This window comes from Papaver somniferum, chromosome 9, assembly GCF_003573695.1.
Source record: "Papaver somniferum cultivar HN1 chromosome 9, ASM357369v1, whole genome shotgun sequence".
Lineage (NCBI taxonomy): Eukaryota > Viridiplantae > Streptophyta > Magnoliopsida > Ranunculales > Papaveraceae > Papaver > Papaver somniferum.
In genome coordinates, this window is record NC_039366.1 from 32,091,691 (window position 1) to 32,105,642 (window position 13,952).

The window sequence follows — 13,952 nt, forward strand, 5'->3', positions numbered from 1 at the left end:
ACTGCCACATTTAATAAGAGTGATTTTATACCTTCGGTTTTCAGATTGGCCACCCTCGTCATCACCACCTTTGCCACCCTCTTTGTCATTGTCATCACCATGCATATCACCACCTTTGCCACCACCTTGATCATCATCATCATGCATATCACCACCTTTGCCACCACCATCCTCCTCATCCTGCTCCTCATCACCACCTTTGCCACCACCATCCTCCTCATCCTTCTCCTCATCACCACCTTTACCACCACCATCCTACTCATCCTCATCCTCATCACCCTCCTCCTCCTGCTCCTTATCACTGTCATCCACATCACCATCTTTGCCACTTCTATTACCTGCGTCACCTTCCTCCTCATCATTATCATCACTATCATCATCATCATCACTGTCATCCACATCACCTTTGCCACTTTTCTCACCTTTCTCACCTTCCTCCTCCTCCTGCTCATCATCATCACATTCATCCTTAGTTTTTAATTCTTTGTTAAATGAAATGATTTCTTACAAGGAGGCAACAACTAAATCAACAACATCCTTATCAATTTGCACATTCTTCAGATTAGCTGCATAAATTTTCTTGTTTTTTTCTTCAATGAAGCTAACAAGCTTTTGATGTTTAACCTGCAAGTCAGAAAGCTCTTCCAATGCTTCATCTTTTTGCTGTAGTGCTTTGTACAACTTTTATTTCAGTACATCTCTGCTACTTTCTTGCCTATTCTTTCTGTACTATTCCATAATCTGTTGTTGTTCATCACTCCAAGCTTTTACCATCCGGGTTGCATCTGAAAACATGCCAAAGTATCAATATGGATAACAGGTGTACATCTTTTTACACCTGTGTTATAGGTGTATATTGTTGTACACATGACAAAATTTTGTCACCATTTTGTAAACCTTATCAAGGTGTATATCTAATGTACACATCTAGGAAGAAATCACTATCGTAAGAAATTTATCGAGTTACCTTTTTCATAGCTTCACCAATGTATTTCTCTATTGTATTGCTGATGTCACTTATCACCCACCTTAGAAACCTTGGGAATCCTTGTTCATTTCTTGGCGTCATGTTGTTGTTGTGTTCAGCAAACCAATACTGCATTGACAAACAGGTAAAAGAGTTAGAAAATGTTAGGACCCAACAAATACAGTGAACCAAATCATGTAAATTGGTACAACTTAAAACTGGTGTAAAACAATGTACACATGTAAACTCACCAACAGGTATACCATTCAACCATTAACTCTAAGTGGTTTGGCAACATGTTTCCTAATGTTATCCATCAGATATTTATGTATATGAACTGGCCAGTTGGTTTTTTTCATTCTTTCCAATGATTCAAAGTAGGGAGCAAATTGGCTCTTGGTAATCCCGCTTCCATTTGTTGTGGTAAAGAAAACAGTGATGCACAGGTACATCGCAAACAACACTACCAAGTCCTTAGCATTTCTCTCAATCTCCATATCCAGCTTTGGATTTAACTTCATTATACGCAATACTTCATTCTCCACATCTAGTTTCCCCAACTTAGATTGATCCTTCAGTTTTAATCGGTTTATTAGTGAACCGTATCTCTGCTCAGCTCTAGTTTTGGTACATTCTCTTTCCACAGGTTCTGATGCCACCATTTTTAATTCAAAAATTAAGAACAAATCTTCTGGCATACTTTCTACTTCCACAAACTTTTTCTCCTCGGCAGTATTGAAAACGAAGACATTATTCCCTGAATTATCATGGCGGAACTGGTTCACAATCTTCAAGATTGATTCTGGACTCTTGAACCACAGATCTCTCTTCTTCTCCTTTTTCTTTTCTGAGTTTTCCTCCTCTTTATTTTCAGCTTTCTTGTGAACAAAGACATCTAATATAGGCCAAAAAGGGCTCTCCTTTTGCTTCTCTAACTGAAATTCAGTGAACCAGACTTTGTTATGATCCTTTTTCCTTACGTCTCCATCCTTCTCAAGGTACTTGTTCGCAAACTCGTTGATTGCATTAAAACCTGATCTATAAGGTTTGTTTGTATCTACGAAAATAGACAAATGAGAATAAGAAAAGAGAAGCATAACACATGATACTCATACAAAAATGCTGGTGTACAAACCAGTACACTGGTACATAAATATAACAAGAGCAACAATAATTCCCATACAACAGGCCATATATCACTATAACACCATGATGGTGTAAAAACCTGTACACTCCTACAGAAAAATCTTTAAAACAATCACAACATGCCTTGAATCACTGCAATACAATGCTTGTGTACAAATCTGTACACACAACTGAAATGAAACAACTCCATAACACATATAAATAACATGCCATTAACCATAAAACCACTAACACACTCACATTACAGGACATGTAGGTGTACAAATCTGTACAGACCAGCAACAATTCTCACAAAAATTGGTAAAAGAACACACATATCATGACATCAAACACTGCAACAACATAGCGGTGTACAAATATGTACATACCAACAACAATTCTCACAAAAATTGGTAAAAAGCACACATATCATGACATCAAACACTGCAACAACATAGCGGTGTACAAATCTGTACACACCAGCAACAATTCTCACAAAAATTTCTCAAAAAATAGACAGAATTGGAAATGAAACACTGCAACAACATAGCGGTGTTGAATTGTTACCTTTTTTTTTCTCATAAAAATGAAATATGAAACACATGTACAAGAAATCTCATAAAAATTGCTCAAAAACAGACAAAACTGGACTTGAATTGTTACCTTTTTTTCTCTTAACAGATGTTGAAGGCTTTGGAGGCTTTGGAGGATTTGAAGTCTTCTTTGGAGGATTTGAAGTCTTTGAAGTCTTTGATTTCTTCTTAACTGGTGATGTATTTGAAGTTTCTGGTACTGAATCTGATGTTGAATCTTCTAATGATCTCTTCGATCTCGCTTTTGGTCCTGTTGATTTCCTAATTTCTTCTGCTGGAACTGATGGAGTTGGGGATGAAATTGGGGTTGAATCTTTTAATGCTGACTTTGATCTCGTCGTTGGTGATGCTGATTTTTGAATTTCTTCTATCGCAACAGATGGATTATCTTCTTCACTTGATGTTGAATCTTCCACTGTTGGTGTGTTTGTCTTTGAAGCTACTTTTTTTCCTTTCAACATGGCGTTATTGATTGTTCAACCATCTAGTTGTTTTGATTAGTAAGATTTTAGGGTTTTAGTCTGTAAATTTTCTAGGGTTTGTCTGCAAATTTTCTTCTGAATTTTTTTTGCTTTTTTTCTTCTGAAGTTTCTGATAAAGCAAAATGTTGCAGTTATTGATTTTGTCCGTTACGCTGCAGTTTTAATCAGTTTTTAATTCAAGGCTGACGTGTCGCAACCACGTTCATTGTATCAGTTACAAAACTGATTCAATTCATTGCATGTGTGCTTTATTAAAAGCGTGTGAAGGGTAACAGCGTCTTTATACAATTCTTGGATTAAATTGTACCTAGTCAACTAGGTCTGGACTAAAGCGTACTATTATGGACGGTTTTGGACTGAACTGTTTTTTTCCCTTCCAGAATCCAGGCTCTCCGCAACTTGGGACTAATGGGTGCGACTTGTGAGGTGTCGGGTGCGCATGGCGGCCTGGGGCTGATAGGGCTAGGAGCGGTCCTGCCCAAAATTGCCAGCTCTAGTGCTCTACATAGGTAAGGTACATTTCTTTTCAGATCCTGTGCGGGCCATAGAGAAATTTTGGTTACAACCGCGGATTTTGTCTTACGACACAGATTCCAAATCATAAAATCACAAGTAAATTTTATTTGATTTCGAGTAATTTTTTGGTTCCGGATAGTTTCAGATTACATGAGTATTTTTGGGTTTTAGTGCACATTTTGGATCATTGGATCACATAAATTTGTAAATTTTGGATTGTGAGACAGACTTGGGTGACTGTGGCAAATTATGGGTCACGAGGTAGGTTTTTGTTTATGTGGAAAGTTTGAGCGTACAAGGATAGTCGACCTTCTTTACCGTTCTTCAAGGATATCTATCCACTATGAAAATTCTAATAGTTCAAAGATGAAAAGAAAAGGCAATCTCATAGAGCTTAAGCTGTAACCTGTTGAAATAAGTTTCTAAGATATGTTGTCCAATCTCCTAGGGTTCGAACGTGAACACTCACGTAATCATCCCCTGGTACAGAAGTAAGAAAAAACGGGTGCCTGTAATCAAAGTATGTGTTCTTTGCTGAGTATTTAGAACTCGAAAAACCAGCATATCTACTGACCATAAATTTTGAACATACCATTCAACTGGAGATACGTCAGGACACTTGAGAAAAATGTGCATGCCACTCTTGTATTTGAATCCTACTGGTTTCCTCATATACAATGCTAGAACACTACCTGAATGTATAACAGCCTGTATAATTCAAATAAATAATAGTGTAAGTTTTCTTATTCAATATGCTAAATTAAGAATTACACAAAAGTAAAGGGTTATTAGAGTTGCGTTTAGAACCTTGATAACGTCCACACGCTTGCTGATAATAGTCAACCTCATCGTGGCAATCCTGATTCTTCTCCAGTTCTCATGAACAGATTCAAATTTCTGTTTTAGATACTTTCTAATAATAACTGGGGTTCTAGATTCATTTAACATCCTCACCCTTGCACAGTAATGGGCTTCGTCCGCGAGTGCTTCCTCGTCTTCATATTTAACGATCTGCTTCAGCAAACTTTCTAGTGTATAAGTCTGTTATAATTATCCAAAATAAACGAAACATTAGGGTTCTTAAAGTCTGAGTTATGGAACTGAGTGTTTTAGTTAATGAAACTTTACCTCTACGTACCCTGAGTGATCAGGGTCAAGTTCTTCCATGATCAGAGACACACGTAAGCTTCTGCATGATTTTCGATATTTGCTAGCTTATTTGCCGAAGCACCCAACAGTAATACCTTCACCACAAAAAGACGCAGGTGGAATACATCCTAAAAGCAAAGGTAACAATAATGAACAAGGGTTTTTACGTATCCTACCTCCTTCAATTCATCCGCTGACAGCTTGTCATTCAACTTGCACCTACAAAGAGGAAATTATAGAGATGATTCAGTTAAAACGGGAGTAAACTTGTCTCCTCTTTCATTTTAACTCAAACATGGGACTAAACGCAGAAATAAAACAGACAAACATGTGTAGGAAATTGAACACCAAATATTTCAACCATAGAACTTAGTTATTATCTGTTAACTCGAATGAGGGAACTACCTATAGAGTTCTTACATGTCGAAGAATATTTCAAGCCACACAGCAAGGCCACCATGCGAAATATCCCCCCAGAACTCTATCAGTTCATATCTCCTAATACCTCCTCTATCAAATCCATGACGCCTCACCAATGCGACAAAGAGCTCACCAGCGAATTCCTCTGTATCTTCCATTCCTACTCAACAAAGAAGGAGAAATCTTTACTTACAACACTAAAGAAAAAAAGAAAAAAAAAAAAGAAAAAGGAAACTTACCGATACATTTTCCAAAATTATCTCCATGAAGTCTTCCCTCATGTGCAAGCTCATGAAACTTTTTTTCTACCGCTTTCCAGCCATCATCTTATTCGCCTGTTTTTGTTCTAGCAAGATATCTTAAACACTGAATTGCTTTTGTTGCAGTTGAATTCACTCTAGCCATTCCAGGAATGCTGCGGCTAGTACTTCTAATATTCAATATTTCAAGAAGAGGATTGATCTCAAATCGCCTCATCTTCCCTGTTTTTCTGACACATATCAGGTCGTCAAGCAGATGTTTGCCATTCTTCTAATGCTAAGATGCTTTCAAGAATCAATTTCAACGAATTTGATTCCCCTGGATCGGCATGACTCGTCGACGATTTGAAGGCATTTCTTTTCTCTCCTTCTCTCAATGAAGATTGGATTTAGGGGTTGACTGAGAAGAGGAGATGAGGTGAAATGAGCTGCAGATAATGTGTGAGAAGAGAACAACTGAGACAACAGGATCTAACAGGAACAAGGAAATAATTTACCCATTAAACGGCGAGGTCTATACTCGGAAAATTGATGTGAATGTTAAGTATATTACAAAGATCATCCATGTCCAAGATCACGATTCTTTTTTTTTTTACTAAGTCAGAGTCAGCCAAGGAAACTTCAACTTGATTATAAACAAAAGGGATATGAATATTAAAACAAAGATCACTTCTAAAAACTTAATATGTTTAGGGTTCTAATTGACTATCACGTTTAGTGTTTGTTTGTGGTTTTCCACTTCTTTTACCTTCTTGATCTCATATGTTTCAATTTATTAAGCCGAAACACTGGAACCTTCCCTAGAAACGACACATTTTCTCTTAACATTATTTCTAAACACGAACATATATATATGGAAGTGCCCACTCACATGTTAGATTCTTGGAAGATAGTTTAGGTTCCAGACCGTCTTCGATCCCAGCTGCGTTGGATGAGTCGATACTGGTGATTGAACAAGTACAATTATCAATTATAGTAAGCCCCAATTTGGTGTTAATTCCATTTCCATAATCTAATGCAGGGTGTTTGAGGTTTCGAGTCCCGCCATGGATGTTGTTCTTCAATGGCAATGACATCCCAGTGGATCTTATTCCAGACAGAACCCTGCATCTACAGAGTAGAATCAATAACATACCGTGTTCTTCCGGAAATATAATCTTGGCTGAGTGTCATTTCAACTTTATAAAAAAAAACCCCATCCAATCCCATGTTCTACATTCTCTGCCTAACCACTTCAGCTTGATCTCACATTCCAGCTCGAGAATATAAATTTGTCATAACTATATAGTTCCAAGTGTTTCGAGGTTCAATCTCAAACAGTTTGCTACAAACAAACTCCCCGAAATCAAAATCTCTTGAAACTGAAACACCATTATTAGTGCCGCAGCACCCCACACTTTTGCTGAGTTTTGAACTAGGTTCAATTGGAAAGATAGATATGACGTCAGCTGCTTCGTTAATGATGGCGTGCCTCAGAACTGCTACCGTACACGCATAATGTTTATCTTCACTTAAAACCTCATATTTTGCCAACATGGAGTCGAAATCCTAAATGTCACAGCCAGTTAGAACGGCTGTGAATGTTACTCAATCTGGCTGTTATAAAAGTAGTAAGCATCTCCAAAACAAGGAAGTTGCTGTGATGGTATATCTCCATGAGCTGCATATGCTTTGAAGTTTCTGGGCTATTATGATGTAGCGTTCCAAAAGAAAACATTTCTGTTAGGAATATTATCAAACACATGACGTGCTTCAAATAAAAAACCTGATGTAGCATAAAAAGCTAACAGGTTCAAACCAAGAAACTTGTCAGGAATGACTGAACGAAGTATAATTCGAGCATGAACTTGTTTTCCTTGTCGAACTAGACGATTATTCGATGCAATGTTGAATGAAGTGACCATTGGCTCTATTTGAAGAGAAAAAGAGTTGTTTGATGGTGTTGGGTCTAGTTCTTGTCAGTAACGTCATTCATTAGTACGTAATGAACTGTAGCTATATGAAGAATTGAAGATACAGAGGACGTCAGGAGGAGAAAATAATGGAGGGAATTTGAGGTAACGGAAGCGACTATAAAAAATGCCACTCCCACAGCTACGGTTGAGGTTCGATTCCAGAATCCAGGCTCTCCGCAACTTGGGACTACAACTTTGGACTATGGGTGAGGTGCGCATGGCGGCCTGGGGCCGATAGGGCTAGGGGCGGTCCTGCCCAAAATTGCCAGCTCTAGTGCTCCACATAGGTAGTACATTTCTTTTCAAATCATGTGCAGGGCAGGGAGAAGTTTTGGTTACGTTGGAGGATTTTGAGTTAGGAGGCAGATTTTAAATCATAAAATCACAAGTAAACTAAATTTGATTTCTGAGTAATTTTTTTGGTTTGTGATGGATTTTTAATTACGTGAATATTTGTTGGGTGAATATTTTATGTTGAAAGTAGTTTTGGATCACAAGAATTTATTATAGACACGATGTAAATTCTGGATTGTGAGACGGACTTGGGCCATTGAGGCAAATTCTGTGTAGATTTTGGGACAAACATTATATAGGGTCACCAAGAAAATTTTGTATCTCAAGGTAACTTTTTTGTCACGATGTAGATTTTGGATCACTTAATAGATTTTATCATAAGACAGATTTGTGACACAAGATAAATCTTAGATTGCAAGAAAATTTGGGTCACAAAGTACTTATATAAAAACCAATTCATGAACATAATGTCACGGTTTGTGAAGTTAATTTGCACTCCTTAAATCATTAATCTAAGGACGTTAGTACGCAAACTGATTTCGCAAACAAACCTGAGTTCATGAGTATGAATTTTCATAATTACTGATTTTAGAACCTACACACTGTGTTCGCCAACTGAGTACGCGAACAACAGTTCCGGAATTTGGCATAGCCTAGCCATTTGCAAACCCGATTCGCAAACAACAACTCCGGACCTTTAACAGGTAAACTCTTTCGCGTACTAGGTACGCATACAAGAGTTCCGGACATGGTCACAGACAAACTCGTTCGCATACCACGTATGCATACAAGAGTTCCGGATCTGAACTAGCACTTTCACAGTTCACATACTAGGTACGCATACTGTGTTGTTCCAGACGTTGGTAGTAGTTCTAAAACTCTCATTTAATCATTGAAACATCCTTGGAAGACGACAATGGTAATTTTATACATACCACTAGCTTCAAGTAATTTTCAAGTGGTTAATCGATCAATACGAAACTTCCCAAGCTAACACAAATGACTATCTCACACAAATCATGTAATATGTTCAAGGTAATTTTCTCATAATCATCTTGACTTAATATCTAGTTTCCAACAAATAAATTGTTTCCAACTAAAATCGTCAAGAAGATGATGAACTTAAGCTAAAGCTACAAAGCTTCCAACTTGTATTTCGAGAAATAGATATTCAAGATATACTCAGCTGGAAATTTCACTTATGTGTAACACAAAGTGAAAAAGCGGGGGTTTAACAACCACACCCAACATTTTGTTCGGCAATCTGTATGGAAAACTCCAGTATTACTCCAAGAGAATCAACTAGACAGTCAGACTCAATCACAAAAAAGTATCCAAGAGTTATATCTCAATTTCTCAAATCAATTATCAAACAGGTAGAAATCTGTGAGCCGGATCAATATGAAAAATAACTTGTACGGTACCAGAGACTAATGTTCAAGTGTCAATCAATTTCAATCAACAACCAAAGGATGGATTTACCAATTGATTGAACTATGCACAACCTATGATATTTCAATTATATAAACAAATATAATGCGGAAAAGAAATAACACAGACACCAGAAATTTTATTAACGAGGAAACCGCAAATGCAAAAAAACCCCAGGACCTAGTCCAGAATAAACACACACTGATTATAAGTTGTTACACCAATTTCCTACCACCTATTCGGACTAGATGTAATACCTGCTTCATCTGTATTCAAGCACTTGTAGAAATCCTAGCTGAACACTGATTCTCTTTAGGAATTCTTCTCGTAAATCTTCTAGCAGAACACAAATTCTCTTTAGAATTTATTCTCGAAAATCTTCTGGAAGAACATAGTTCTCTTCAGAAGCACTCTAAAAAATCTTCTAGCAAAATGTTAGTTCTCTTTAGAAGATACAACAACACGATTGATACTTTTCAATCTTTTGTATTCACAAAAACACCGATTTAATTTTCCTTTAAATGTGAATCAAGGTTTTGGAAATCTTGTGTTTGTTTTGAGAAAAACAATTACTGAGTAAAAGTAGTATCAAAACAAACTTGTAGATTAGGGTTTATTATACTCTTCAAAAATAGGAAGAGAAACCTAATTATTCTATAACAAGAACAACTAGAATAAATCTAGAGATGTCTCGTTTAAAACTTCTTAAGGATTTTTACGAGATACCTTAATCAAAGTTTTCTTTCTAGTTCTGATTTCGACTAACAAGTGTTGGTATACGATCGATAACTGAAATCTATCAAGACATAGGGTTTATGATTAACAACTCTTGAATGGTCTTATATTAGAAGAGAAGACCTTAGAATAGACAAGAGGTAAAAGCCTAGATTACAAGTTGTGCAACAATCACTAAGATTATTATCAACTCGGCTTTGTGATTCCCAATACAAAGACTTTTATCTCACTCTTGTTCATGAAGAACAGAAGACATGGAAAACAACCTTATTGTAGATGGTGGATTTTCGATAAAGGCTAAAATCATAAACTCATAATTATACGAAGCTCTGATTCAGCAATCAGACCTGAGTATCGAGACACGGGTCTCTCATCGAATTCTCAACGGAGAGTACATTCTCTCAGAGTACATGTAGATATGTAGTCTCACGACTGGACAACGACATATCTCATGAATACTGAATACTTTCGGTGATTATTTCTATATAGTATCACGAAATGGACGGCTCCTAGACAGCTTGCTCTGCTAGTATAGAGCGATAACGTCTTCAGGAACAAACAACAAGTTTACCCTGACTATATAAAGGATATGACTTACCGACAAGCTCATATCGGGATAATTATGCTCCTAGACAGCTTGCTCTGCTAGTATAGAGCCACAAAGTTAATTATTCCTAATTAAGATTAATTCTGCCGTGACATTCACTACTGAATTCCCAGAATAATCTATTATTGCTCCTATTCCATGGTCGAATCCACGACTGGTCCCATGGAATGGAAATAACAATTGCTCCTATTCCATGGTCGAATCCACGACTGGTCCCATGGAATGGCAATAAACAATTGTTCTGATTCTATGATCGAATCCACAGCTTGATCCCATAGAATAGCAATAACTATATTATCTCATTACTCCGATTTCATGATCGAATCCACAACTGGTCTCATAAATGGTAATAGATAAATCTTAATTACTCCGATTCTACGGTCGAATCTACGATCCCATGGAATGGTAATGTTCACTTTATTGTTCTGAATTCGTAGTCGAATCCTCAACTGATCTTATGAATTAATAATAAACATCTTATTGCTCAGTTTTGTGGATTATTCTCCACCGAATTCCACAATTAGTAATAAATAATCAACAACCGGGCGTCTAAGCTACCTCTAAGTAATCCCCGATTCAAATGGTGAAGGTGTATTCAACGACGATACACTAACAGTCACCGCACGAACGAGTATTTCAAAAAATACAACGAAACGATGAACCTATGCAAAATAGAGAATAAAATAATAAAAAATTAAAAATAATGACCAGGGTGTTGGGAGCACGGACACACGACCGATCGACCGTGTCGTGGTCAATCCCAGTTTTATATTTTTAATGCATTTTTATTATTTTCCATGATTTGATGAAAATTCTCTTTCGTCTCGAGGAAACTCCTCGGTTTCATGGTACTTCCATAAATCCATAAAAAATAATATAAAATTAAGGAAAGGAGTGTGGGGCGTGACCATTGGCCAACCGGCCATGCCTTGGTCCCAACAGGTCCCACACCCAACGGTTCCTTATTATTTTATTATTATTATTATTTCTCTAATTTCATGAAAAAACTCCTTGATTTTATGGTATTTTGCACAAATCATCATACAATAGTAAATAAAATAAAATTATGAAAAACTTGTGGGACCGGGCCACTAGCCGGCCGACCATGCCCTAGCCGGTCCCGCACGCCCTTTGCTTTATTATTTTATTATTATTTATCCTATTTTTCCTTGAATTCATCAAATTCCTTGATTTTATGGTATTTCTCTCAAATTAGGAAAAATTCCCTCAAATCATCAAATATACCTAAAAATATTAAAAAATTAGGGAAACTCGTGGGACCGGACCCTAGCCGGCCGGCCACGCCTCCACGGTCCCACACGCCCTTGTTTTTATTATTTTAATATTTTTTCTTCCCTGAAGTCATGAAAACTCCTTCAATTCATGGAAACTCCCTAAATTCATCAAATTTCTCAAAATTCATGAATTTTTCATAAAATCATCAAAATATTATAAAATTAAGGAAAAGGCACCACGGGACCGTGGTCACGACCGGTCGACCATGCCTTTACCACGGCGGTCCCACGCCTCCTCATTCCTTATTTTATAATTATTTTTCATCATCTCATGGTGTTTTCCTCAGTTTCGTCGAAACCCTAATTTTGGCATATTTTCTCGAATAGATGCTCAATTGCACGCCAGAAAATATCAAAATTCTCAGGACTGAGACGCGGACGCCTTGGGGACACGAGCACGCTATATTGACCGATCAAGATTGGCTCTTTGGCTCACGGAAGCCGGTCCCATCAATTTTCACAGTTTTGACCTAATTTGCACAATTGCTCGTATTAGGTCCAAAACTCTTCCAAACACTTTGGATTTTCATGAAGTGATCGTCAGGCGGTGACGTGACAACCCAGGGCCGGTTTCATGACTCCATGGTCGGTCCCTCGCCTCGTCATAATTAATTAGGTTTTCTCGCCTAAGGCTCAGACGAGCATTTTGAATAAATGATTAAGCCAGCATTTAATCATTCTTCCACCAACAAATCGTCAACTCTTCAGGAGTTCTTAGTATTTTCTCACGTGATCATATGGACACTACATGGTTGATCCATGGTCTCATGTAGTCGCTCCCTCCTTCGTCCCATTGTTGAAATTCTGACGAACCATGAATTGATCATCAATTGATCAAATTAGGGTTTCTGAATCCAAGGATCATCATTCCATATTCCAACCTTAATAATTTTACGACGACCTCATGGTCATTAATTTTATTAATTATGCTCGGTTCAACGACCAGTATTCTAATTAATATTTTTGGTACGCTGTCAATAATCCATCAGATGAGCAACACATGCTCAGACGATCAAATATTCAACAATTCATCACATGAGAAACACTTGCTCAGATGATAAATATTTTCTCTAACCAAGGAATATTGGTTCAACAATAAATATTCAACGATCCATCGAATGAGCAATACTCGCTCACTTCATCGTAAGAACTATACCTCTGTCTCATGACATGTTCAATTCATGAGTTTCACAACATCATGTTCAACTCAGCAACCACATGGACTCATCGTCCCATCAAACCACGAAGTCATCAATTGAATAACAAACCACGAGACGTCAATCGTGTCACTTTGGGGGATATCACTTAGGGTTTTGGTCTGGCGGTCTACGGCACGTGTGTTCAAACACACGATGGAATGTGAGCAAGTCGTGCAATCAGTTGAAGGAATTCACGAGGTAGTGGGTGGAAAATCGACCAAGTCTCCACACGATTGAGCAATTGGTTTCGAACACGATCTCCACTTCCCCACTCCTTGATTCCATCAACTGTCACACTTCATGGGATCATGGTGTCTAAAATTCCAGCAATATAAATAAGTCTCTGAATTATAATTGAATCATCTGCATCATCAGTATCGTCAATCTCACATCAAACTGACAACACGAGATCATCAAATCATCAATTGAGCAATTCAATCACTCAGAGCTTATCATATTCAGAATTCGCATACCCACAATCTTTAATTACATTGATTCCATACATTTCTCAGCTTCCCTCCTACAGATCAACCCATCCTCTCTTGTGAACAAATTTACTCTGGAACGGTCATTGTCTTGATTTAGGCCGGAGTACTACATATTGATCTCTCGAATCTAAAGCACCCCCTTTGCAGCGGTGCATCTGTGTGAGGTTTAACATTTCGCTCGGTTCGAGGAGTCTCCTCCGTACGGTCGTCTCTTCAATTCCTTAAAAACCAGCAAATCGTTTTTCCCCATCTACAGATTGGCGACCATAGTGGGAGATCACTCTCTCGGTTGCAATCTCACAATTTCACAAGATGGTTGATCTCAGGTCAGGTTCAGTTACGAATCCTAACACAAACCGTGCTAGCACTAGCAACAACAACAATCAGAATATCCTGGAGAAAATTCCGACCTCCAACACTGATGGTGGTAAAATTA

The 13,952-nt window shown here is 37.7% G+C and overlaps 2 protein-coding genes across 2 annotated transcripts; both read right to left on the reverse strand.

Moving 5' to 3' along the window:
• Positions 1 to 255: 255 nt before the first annotated feature.
• Positions 256 to 3,146, reverse strand: LOC113311718 (glutamic acid-rich protein-like). The gene is made up of 6 exons (XM_026560521.1): positions 2,859 to 3,146; positions 2,103 to 2,109; positions 1,435 to 2,024; positions 968 to 1,096; positions 535 to 663; positions 256 to 444 (listed from the first exon to the last, which is right to left on the reverse strand). The coding sequence occupies exons 1-6, from the start codon at positions 3,144 to 3,146 to the stop codon at positions 256 to 258; spliced, it is 1,332 nt and encodes a 443-aa protein (XP_026416306.1).
• A 906-nt stretch (positions 3,147 to 4,052) lies between these two features.
• Positions 4,053 to 7,616, reverse strand: LOC113309625 (putative respiratory burst oxidase homolog protein H). The gene is made up of 8 exons (XM_026558076.1): positions 6,384 to 7,616; positions 5,492 to 5,940; positions 5,238 to 5,412; positions 5,009 to 5,051; positions 4,812 to 4,927; positions 4,491 to 4,724; positions 4,276 to 4,391; positions 4,053 to 4,192 (listed from the first exon to the last, which is right to left on the reverse strand). Exons 5-8 carry the CDS (start codon positions 4,848 to 4,850, stop codon positions 4,078 to 4,080), a joined length of 504 nt encoding a protein of 167 aa, XP_026413861.1. The 5' UTR covers positions 4,851 to 4,927; positions 5,009 to 5,051; positions 5,238 to 5,412; positions 5,492 to 5,940; positions 6,384 to 7,616; the 3' UTR covers positions 4,053 to 4,077.
• Between the last annotated feature and the right edge of the window lie 6,336 nt (positions 7,617 to 13,952).